At 45.9% G+C, this 11,136-nt stretch overlaps 1 protein-coding gene across 1 annotated transcript; it reads right to left on the bottom strand.

Moving 5' to 3' along the window:
- Window positions 1-540: 540 nt before the first annotated feature.
- Window positions 541-10,906, bottom strand: LOC310771360 (aggrecan core protein-like; the record flags this gene model as incomplete). Its single annotated transcript, XM_083663991.1, has 17 exons — window positions 541-736; window positions 867-944; window positions 1,946-2,047; window positions 2,183-2,230; window positions 2,619-2,882; window positions 3,386-3,433; window positions 3,868-4,125; window positions 4,520-4,567; window positions 4,903-5,166; window positions 5,662-5,762; window positions 6,138-6,315; window positions 6,755-6,796; window positions 7,873-8,139; window positions 8,491-8,811; window positions 9,577-9,643; window positions 9,756-9,901; window positions 10,819-10,906. 17 exons carry the CDS (start codon window positions 10,904-10,906, stop codon window positions 672-674), a joined length of 2,385 nt encoding a protein of 794 aa, XP_083520117.1. The 3' UTR covers window positions 541-671.
- Window positions 10,907-11,136: the final 230 nt, after the last annotated feature.

Below are 11,136 nucleotides of genomic sequence, written 5' to 3'. Positions count from 1 at the left end.
GCTTCCTTTAGTTTAGGGTTTAAAATGTCTTTTTCCCTCCCCTCTCCATCCACAGGTGGGGTCTCCAACCATTGCTGGTTGATAGAGGGCATCAGACAAAAGGAATTATCGGCCCTTGCCTCCGTACAACTGAGCGCGGCATGGTCTGCTGCTGCCTGTCACAGAATGCATCTTGAAGCGGAAACATAATTTCAATGGGATAAAAACCTCAAACCGCTCATCATCACAACACCAAACAGCGTGACTGCAGCGCCGCCACGTGGACACCCATCTGACTGCACCATGAGCTCGTGTGACAGTTAAATGTCTAATGATGGAATGATAGGCCTAAAACTGCTTTCAAGGTGTTTGATTAGGATTTTATTTCCAAACACTACAAATACATGATGTATGCAATATTGTTATATAAAGTGTATGAAACCACTCTAGGAAACTTCACCACAACTTAAAGAATTGAATATTGAATAGAAAGAAAATACATAGGTAAAAAAAAAAAAACAGAGAAAGAAACATTGCTGTACTTAAATCTCACATTGTAAATAAAAATACATGTTTGTAGCATGTTAATATCAAAAATGGCCGGCAAAAACGGAGGAAATAGCATGTTAATGTCATGTAATCTCACATAACATTGCATTAATCTTGGCCCTTTCTAGGAACGAATGGCTCGACTAGTTGATGGAGTCCGCCCCAGACGTGGAGAATCCAGCGTTGTCGTAGATGACCACACGCGACTCTGCAACAAACAATATTTGTTAGTAGGCTACAGCAATCACTATTAGTGTTAGCACATAAGACATAATAGTGCTACTTTACGAGTGGAACTGTACGGCATGTCCTGCCTGGAAACAGTAAAAAAAAGTCACCTCCAAGCTCCGTCGCGGTACTCCACACCACTGCCTGAGTGTCTCTGCCAGACACTGTCTCTGCCCGTCTCTGCCAGACTGTGAACGGACAGTACAGAAGTCAAGTCAACTCAAGTCAAGTCAGCTTTATTTATAGAGCACATTTACAACGACAAATAGCCGACCAAAGTGCTTCACACAAAATGCAACAGTTTAGGTTGCCACAACCTAAACTCAACTCAGGTGGAAGGCCAGGGAGAAAAGGTGCGTCTTGAGCAGGGATTGAAAAGCCTCTAGGCTATTCCAGAGCCTAGGGCAGGGATACCCACTTTAATTAAATGACAGGAGGCCAGGGGCCAGTTAATAAACAAACATTAATATTAATTAATCTGTAGCGGACTGTAGGTTTTTGGGTCGTCAGAGTTTAGTCTGACAATTGTGCGCGCACAGGATAGTTAGTTAGGTTAATTTAGTTAAGTACATATAAGTGCCTGGGCGGTGAGCAGGTGGCTATATTTGACAATTTAGTCAGTGTAGTGTTCCCAGTGTAGGAAATTAGAAAGATATTTTGGGGGCAACTTTTGCCCCACTGTCTAAAACAATGGGGGCATTTACAACGTTTCAGGGTCACTTTAAAAAGAGTAATTACTGCGTAAAGTTCAGGGTTGCCACGAGTTTGGAAAGTACTTGAAAGTGCTTGGATTTAAGAAAGAATAATCAAGGACTTAAAAAAGCTGTGTGTGCGTGCGTGCTTACTACTGTGCTTATGACTACTGAAGGATGATAGAGATTGATTGACAGGGTGGCGAGGGAACTCCACAGATACAGTATATTAAAAGAAATTGGACAGGGTATATAGGACACGCCCACCCATTCATTTGAACATAAGCTGCTCAACAGCACATGAAGCATTTTGAAGGAGTTTTTCTTCCTGGTTTTACTTCCATGATGTGCGCGGCCCAAGATCATGTGACGTGATCATGTGACGTGGCTGCTTGCATTCACGAGCCAGCCCAGGTCCAGAGTAAGGTAAGTGGGTGGGTAAGTGTAAGGTAAGTGGATGGGGGGGGGGGGGGGGGGGGGGGGCTTGGGTAACTCACCATCACGTCTGCATCTCTTCCAAACGTAGAAGACGACAGCGGACAGAGCGACAGAGAGCAGCGCAGCCAACGCAATCCCAGCAACGAGCTCGACCGTGTCGGCTGGGGACAAAGAGCAGAGACAAAGAGAGAGAGAAACAAGGCAATCTTGTGTTACGGTAAGTTGTACTGTAATAAAAAAATATACATTGTGTCAAATATGGTGAAGTGTTTACAGCATGTGTGAAATTATCTTACCTGCTTCATCTTTAGAGGCTGAAACAGCTGCGTAGGCAGGGCTGAACACTGGAAAGGTGGAAAAAGCATTGTTACGTTTTTAACATGTGTTTCTCACACACACACACACACACACACACACACACACACACACACACACACACACACACACACACACACACACACACACACACACACACACACACACACACACACACACACACACGTGTTTCCTCAATATGCATCCAGCAGTACACCCCCCCGCTGCTGAATTACACTGTAGAAAAATATACTATAGGAATATTATAGGAATACTGTAGATCCCTATTGCCAAGACCGCGAACCGCGGTTCACGGTCTTAAAGGGATACACACACAAATGCTGCATCAGGTATCAATGGGTTAAAGTGAGCAGGGAAGTTGGTTGGCATGTAGGCTGTATAAATGGAGTGTCTTACAGATGTAGCAGTAGGCACCGTGCTCCTCACTGGGATCTTGGGAAACAGTGGCGCGGGACAGGGTGAGTTCGCCGCGGTGCCGGCCTTGGGGGAGGTTTCTCCAGAAGCTGCCGTCGTCCAGCCAGCTGATGTCAGTGTCGTTGGGCAGGAGAGGGGCCGTGATCAGCTGTCCCACTGATGCCAGCTTGGTGTGGTGGTTCACACCACACCTCTTGCTGGCCTCCTGCAGGGTTACGTTGCAGGAGGGCATGGAGATGACCATACCTTTTGAGAGGAGACAGGCATACACAGGTTATATCCAAGACTTCAGCCTGGAGCCAGGAGAGGAAAAATGCCTGACAAATTTCACGGCGCTGCTAAGCATGTGTGTGTGTGTGTGTGTGTGTGTGTGTGTGTGTGTGTGTGTGTGTGTGTGTACGTGTGTGTTTGGGGGGGGGGGGGATTGTGTGATGTGTGTGTGTCTGTGTGTGAGACATGTGTGTGTGTGCGTGTGTGCGTGTGTGTGTGTGTGTGTGTGTGTGTGTGTGTGTGACGTGTGTGACGTGTGTGTGTGTGTGTGTCTCTACTTTACACCCGGAGGTGCTCCACATGTATGAAAGCAACATGCCTCATGTCTGAAAGGGTACAAAGGGGTGTGTGAAAGCAATTTCTGTGGCGAGGCTGCGAGCTTTGCGGGACTCCTAAACTGCTTTTTTGCCGCGATCTGTAAAAAAATACATTGTGTCAAATATGGTGAAGTGTTTACAGCATGTGTGAAATTATCTTACCTGCTTCATCTTTAGAGGCTGCAACAGCTGTGTCGGCAGGGCTGAACACTAGAAAGGTGGAAAAAGCATTGTTAGATGTTTCACACACACACACACACACACACACACACACACACACACACACAGACAGACAGACAGACAGACAGACAGACAGACAGACAGACACACACACACACACACACACACACACACACACACACACACACACACACACACACACACACACACACACACACACACACACACACGTGTGTTTTCCCCAATATGCATCCAGCAGTACACCCCCCCGCTGCTGAATTACACTGTAGAAAAATATACTATAGGAATATTATAGGAATACTGTAGATCCCTATTGCCAAGACCGCGAACCGCGATTCACGGTCTTAAAGGGATACACACACAAATGCTGCATCAGGTATCAATGGGTTAAAGTGGGCAGGGAAGTTGGTTGGCATGTAGGCTGTATAAATGGAGTGTCTTACAGATGTAGCAGTAGGCACCGTGCTCCTCACTGGGATCTTGGGAAACAGTGGCGCGGGACAGGGTGAGTTTGCCGCGGTGCCGGCCTTGGGGGAGGTTTCTCCAGAAGCTCCCGTCGTCCAGCCAGCTGATGTCAGTGTCGTTGGGCAGGAGAGGGGCCGTGATCAGCTGTCCCACTGATGCCAGCTTGGCGTGGTTCAGCCCACACCTCTTGCTGGCCTCCTGCAGGGTTACGTTCTGGGGCAGCCAGAAGAGCTTCCCTTTTGAGAGGAGACACAGGAGGCATACACAGGTTATATCCAAGACCTCAGCCTGGAGCCAGGAGAGGAAAAATGCCTGGCAAATTTCACGGCGCTGCTAAGCATGTGTGTGTGTGTGTGTGTGTGTGTGTGTGTGTGTACGTGTGTACGTGTGTGTTTGGGGGGGGGGGGGGGGATTGTGTGATGTGTGTGTGTGTGTGTGTGTGTGTGTGTGTGTGTGTGTGTGTGTGTGTGTGTGTGCTGAAAGGGTACAAAGGGGTGTGTGAAAGCAATTTCTGTGGCGAGGCTGCGAGCTTTGCGGGACTCCTAAACTGCTTTTTTGCTGCGATCTGTAAAAAAAATACATTGTGTCAAATATGGTGAAGTGTTTACAGCATGTGTGAAATTATCTTACCTGCTTCATCTTTAGAGGCTGCAACAGCTGTGTCGGCAGGGCTGAACACTAGAAAGGTGGAAAAAGCATTGTTAGATGTTTTTAACATGTGTTTTTCACACACACACACACACACACACACACACACACACACACACACACACACACACACACACACACACACACACACACACACACACACACACAGACACGTTTCCCCAATATGCATCCAGCAGTACACCCCCCCCCCCCGCTGCTGAATTACACTGTAGAAAAATATACTATAGGAATATTATAGGAATAGTGTAGATCCCTATTGCCAAGTACAATTCAAAATACATACTTCGGCATGCGCTGGGACGCGTCATCAGTCTGTATAAGGCTGTATAAATGGAGTGTCTTACAGATGTAGCAGTAGGCACCGTGCTCCTCATTGGGATCTGGGGAACCAGTGGCGCGGGACAGGATGCCGCGGTGTGGGCCACAGTGCTGGCCTTCGGCCAGGATTCTCCGGACGCTACCGTCTTGCAGCCAGCTGAAGTCGGTGTCGTTGGGCAGGAGATGGGCCGTGAAGAGCTGTCCCACTGATGCCAGTTCGGCGTGGTTCAGCCCACACCTCCTTCTGGCCTCCTGCAGGGTTACCCTCTGGGCCATGGAGAAGACCATACCTTTTGAGAGGAGACACAGGATATATCCAAGACTTCAGCCTGGAGCCAGGAGAGGAAAAATGCCTGACAAATTTCACGGCACTCCTAAGCATATGTGTGTGTGGTGTGTGTGTGATGTGTGTGTGTACGTGTGTGTGTGTGTGTGTGGGGGGTGGGGGTGGGGGGGATTGTGTGATGTGTGTGTGTGTCTGTGTGTCTGTGTGTCTGTGTGTCTGTGTGTGAGGTGTGTGTGTGTGTGTGTGTGTGTGTGTGTGTGTGTGTGTGTGTGTGTTTGACGTGTGTGACATGTGTATGTGTGTGTGTGACGTGTGTGTGTGTGTCTTTACTTTACACCCGGAGGTGCTCCACATGTATGAAAGCAACATGCCTCATGTCTGAAAGGGTACACTTCACGTATCCCCCGGGTCAGGCTCAGGGCAAGCAACCTGTTACCCTGACCTGACCCGGAGTTCATGTGTGAAAGTGGCTTCTGTGTGTGTGTACATGTTGATTTACCTTCCTCTTCCTGTTTGGGCACAAAGCAGTAGGCGTCAGACTTTCCGTGTGTCTTTATGAACTCTTCGCTGTAGGTTAGCACGCCTTCAGTCACGGAGCGTCTACAAACAAATGAGCTCATTATATATATTGGAATTGCAACATTTACAAACATCGCACACGCATACTTTAAACATATCAAGCACCCCTCATTTACACCACATTACACACACACACACACACACACACACACACACACACACACACACACACACACACACACAAGAACACTCATTCTTCCTACATTCTGGTCACTTCAATAATGTGGAAGTTGAACAATTCCTCTGTTTGCTGGGGACCCCCTGCAAGCCCATCAGGGGCCCCTGGCGGTCCCAGGATCCCATGTTGAGAATCACTGCTGTATGCCACACACACACACACACACACACACACACACACACACACACACACACACACACACACACACACACACACACCGGACTGTATTGTCTTTCAGCCATCCTCTATCAGACTGAAGGCCTTCCAGCTGGCCATCGGACAGCTGCTCGGGGGATGCAAGCATAGCGTTGGTGTCGATCGTCCTGCAGGCAGCCTCAGCTGCAGTGAAGTCCAGAGTGTAGCGGCCAGACGCATGCTGGTGGTGGAGCACCACACCTGGATCAAGAGAAGGACAGCAACCAGTGAAGGTAAAGTAGATCAGATACACCTTCTGACCATCTGCTATTGGCTGGTCTCTGTGTCCTATGTGCCGACACGTACTCTATATAACTTATTTCTATTTGATTGTTTTGTTGTCTTATTCATATTCTTCTTATAATGTCTATATGACACCATCATCATTTCCGGCCAAGCAAATAATAATAATAATACATTTATTTTATATGGCGCTTTTCAGTGACTCAAATACGCCGACAATATGAGTACACAGAAAACATGCTAACAACGAGCAACAGGCAACAGATACAAATAACAATGAACACGTCAATCAGGGATATATGGAAAGAGAGGAGGGAGGGAGGGAGTGGGAGGAACAGCGGCCAGACAGAAGAGATGGAGGGGAAAGGGGGGTCAGTGCTGTGGCCGCATCACTCACCCTCACCAATCAGCGCGCCATGGATCAGCGCGCTACAGCTTACTGGTTAACGGACACACAGAGAGAGAGAGAGAGAGAGAGAGAGAGAGAGAGAGAGAGAGAGAGAAAGAGAAAGTAAGTTTTATTTGACCATTTTTTAAAGCACACATAATACTGCTTCACAGAAGACAGACATTATGAAGATAAACAAAAAAACTGCCGAGGATAAAAACACAACAAAGCCACAGGCTTATTTCCATTGTGGTCCTCTGGGGGAAAAGGAAGGGGGATGGCTGACAGGATTGTCAGGTGCAAATACAATACTTACGACTCACAATACATAAATACAAACCTACATAGCAATTAACATAAAGTACATAGTGCTTTATGATACAGTGCTGATACAGTGCTGATACAGTACCTACCTATTCTAAGAGAGTGGATGCCAACAATTTTTTAATTGCCGTTTTAAAACTGCTCTGTGCCTCAATAAGCTTCAGTGATGCCGGAACTTTGTTCCATTCAATGGCAGCAGAGTACAGAAAAGTGTTCTTACCTGCTAGAGTCCTATATTTGAAAAGTCTGATATTAGTTGTGCTGCCTCTGGTGGCATAGCTGTGGATGTCCCTAAAACGGTTAAAGTAGTTGTAAAGATATTTGGGAACTGCATTGTGTATGATTTTATGGGTAAGTCCTAATTTAATTTGGATGATTCTTTTTTGAACTGGGAGCCAGTTTAGCTGTTGGAAATGTGCTGGGCCAAGGTGGGTCCTGGGAGGCAGCTTTAACACCACCCTGGCTAATTTATTTTGGGCAGTCTGAAGTTTGTTCTTCAAACACTGCGCTGTGCTGGTAAACCAGGAGGTGGCAGCATAGTCAAAATGGCATTGAACCACTGGTTCACACTGGTGAGAAGGTTTCTTTTAATAGGCTAAGTGCACCAACGTTTCGACGCAACGCGTCTGCATCAGGGTCAAACAGGAAGGGGGGAAGAGGGAAAGGGGGGGGGGACTGCAGCAGTCAGGCACACCTGACAATCAGTTCATCCAATAGTGTAGGACAGGAAACCAAGATGCCCTACTCATTTCAGGAAGTAGTGGAGTTGTGCAAGTAGTCTATTGAAAAATGAATGAACAAACCTTCGTCAGCCTCCACAGACAGGCTGTATGGGTCGGAGCGTGTAGTCTCTCTGTTCTTCAAAGCACAGGAGTAATTCCCAGAGTTAGCCGTGGTCAGAGGGTTGAGATGAAGGGTGGGGCCGGTCTCATCGAGGGCGTGGCCATTTCTGTTCCAGGTGACGCACAATTGGTGGGAAGAACAGACTGCAGTGCAGTTCAGTGTAACTCTGTCGCCCTTTTTCATCACTCTCTCACTACTGGAGCTGGAGATCCTCATTCGTGGGTTATCTGTAATTAATTCATTTTACTCAATGCATGGTTTTGATCCAAGCAATTTGACTTGTTTCAACTGATCATATTGCCTTTTCTCCTTCAAATTTACAGCATGTAGATTCATTAAAAAAGTGTGATACAAATATAATTTGTTGTAGCAGAAAAACAAGTCGTATTTGCATTAATATTAGCTTTATTTTTAGTAGTAGTTTTATTGAAATGAAAGATATAGCACAAGGTATAAGAAAATGTCTGCTTCATCTCAATGGGTCTAACCAGGTTAAATAAAAGTCAAGTAAAATAAAACATAAAAAAATATCAGTATTAATTAATATTATTAATTAATATTATTCTCAGCATCCTTACCAATGACTGTGACCTGCACTCCATTTGGCTCAGTCCAGGCGTCTCCATCTGCTTCCATTCTGAAGTGGTGAGTCTTTGAGTGTGTTGATTGTATACCCCTAATCTGCAAAGTGCAGTCGCTGCGGAGGTCTCCCAGGTATCGGTAGTGGGGGTTGTTGTTTGTCGAGCTGCTGTCGTACACTGATGGAGTCGTTGGAGCTAACCAGAGAAGCCTCACTATCTCAGACTCCTTCCGGGGTGGGAAGGAGCAGGGAATGGTCACAGTCGATCCATTCACAGCACAAATATGGGTTGTATTGACCCTGCTTTCACCCGCAGCACCTGGAAGAAAGAACAGGACATTGGATTATTAGAGAGTTGCTGGATGACACTGTAGTCATCCAGATCCTTCTTCGATCTTTACGCAGATGAGCGCAACATCACAAGGACTTCAACTTTGGTTATTCTGTAACAACTGGGAGCTCCAAGTCACTTTTGAAATAAATAAATACATACATAAATACATAAATACACAAATACATAAATAAATAAATTAGAATAATGATTTTCCTAAACAAAACCAGTAATCAATCACACCAGTAAGATTTAGATGCACCTCTTCACTACTTAATACATTATGATGCATTGTTTTATAATTAAAGTGTTATTTGAGGAGCATAAGATTAAAGGGTAAAACAGCATGGCACTGGCTGGTGGACGTACGGTTGGGACGTTTGCAGATATATTGCTGCAAATTAATGCAGTTGAAATCATTCCAGCGTCCATGGGGCCGAACCACCCCACAGTCCTCTTCCCCCAAGTTATTAGGCTCGCCTGAGTTCCAGTATCTGAAAGATGGAGGGGAGGAGAGGAGAGGAGAGGAGAGGAGAGGAGAGGAGAGGAGAGGAGAGGAGAGGAGAGGAGAGGAGAGGAGAGGAGAGGAGAGGAGAGGAGAGGAGGTCAATTCTGCAATGTAGCTTAACTAAAGTTTAGGCAGATTATTATTCAGGTTCCTCTTTGTAATGCCTTTCCAATATTTGAATAGTAACAGTTTTACATACGCTGAGTCCATGTCATAAGGGGTCCCATCAGTCCACTCCCAGGTACCTTCTGAAGCCCGATCATGCAGGCCAATCCAAAAGCCCGAAGAGCCAATTTGAGTGCTCATCCATTGCTGGAAAGATAGAGTAGAAAAAAATGAGTGCAGGTTCTGGAAGATAAGCACATGTTACCAGAATGTTTTATTGTTGTTGTTGTTGTTGTTGTTGTTGTTGTCGTCGTCTCACCGTCTCAGGAGTGCCCTGAATGCTCATCAGGTCGCTGCCATTTGCCAAACAGTCTGCATGAGCCCCCACCCATGTCTTCTTTTCTTTCGAAAAGAAGTAACATGAGCCGTTGAACGGCCTCCAGCCTTGTTCACACTGGCTATAGGCTGAAAAACACACAACAGTTATGTAAAAATGAAATGTATAGTACATTGAATATGAGGTCAGAGGTCAGGGTCGGCTACACAGCATTGCACCCCTGGAGCTTGGAAGGATTCAACGTTTTGCTCAAAGACACTTCCCACTGGACCTTTGTCAGTCCTACACCCTGACATTTTGGTTGAAGGACTCCCTTCTCAATGCGCAACCCTTTTCATGAATACACTAATGTATAAGGCATAATGAATGTGAATTAAATTTGGTGGCCTGTTATCCATAATAAAACATGTAGCTTTCAAGAACCTCTGCTCGAGATGTAGAATGGATGTACAGAGGTGTTGATAACTGAGTCTGCTCTGCTGTGCCCATATACGTCTTTTAGTTTCAGAGCTGCAAATGTCAGCATGTCAACGTGTGTCAGTGACAGTGGTTTGCAGCACTTAGGAATCCGTGAGTTTGCTCGTTTAATTCGTTGATATAAGCGATTGCCGAACGATTAATTAATGAATAGGCTACGTGGTCCAGTACAGTGCTGTTGACTAAGGCTGCATGCCCACAGGGATTGTTTTTGTTTTTTTCCCAGGTCAGAATGCTTTGGAAATCATGTAGAGAGTGCTTCCAACGTGCACAGACACAGCATTTATTTGTTGCTGCTGAAAAAAATTGACATTGATGAGTAGCCTGCCTCTCCAAAAGTGTAACTTTTCTCTGCTTGAGGCGCCCAGAGCACCCTGCCCAAAAACACTAGCCATCGAGAGCGTTTAAACACCAGGTGCGGTGCTGGGAAGAGGAGTGCTCCTAGAGCGTCCTTACCATAGAAAATGAATTGCAGAAAGGCACTGGCAGCTCAAACAGACGTTCCCTGTGGACACAGCTGCTTAGTCCAGCACGACATGTCACATTACATCCATCTTAGCTTCCTTACATTGGCTTCCATCAAGTTTAAGGTTCTTGTAATCACTTATAAACCCCTGCATGGTCAGGCACCTGTGTAAATCTGTGACCTGATCCATCCCTACATCACCAGTCAATGTGACTGCTCTGTGAAAGGTGCTATATAAATAAACGTTACAAATAAACGTTACTTTCTTAGTTAATTGCTTACTTACTTAGCTGGATTCAATTTACACCTGGCATTAAAACAGGTCCAGGATCTACATCAAAAATGTGATTCATCCTGTTTAATCCATGCCAACTATGTCTCTTTTCATCTATCATCTACAACATGTATCTATGAGTCTGA

This window comes from Poromitra crassiceps (assembly GCF_964638095.1).
Source record: "Poromitra crassiceps genome assembly, contig: HAP1_SCAFFOLD_559, whole genome shotgun sequence".
Lineage (NCBI taxonomy): Eukaryota > Metazoa > Chordata > Actinopteri > Beryciformes > Melamphaidae > Poromitra > Poromitra crassiceps.
The sequence above is the reverse complement of the archived record's forward strand: the minus strand, read 5'-3'. Positions and strand labels throughout refer to the sequence as shown.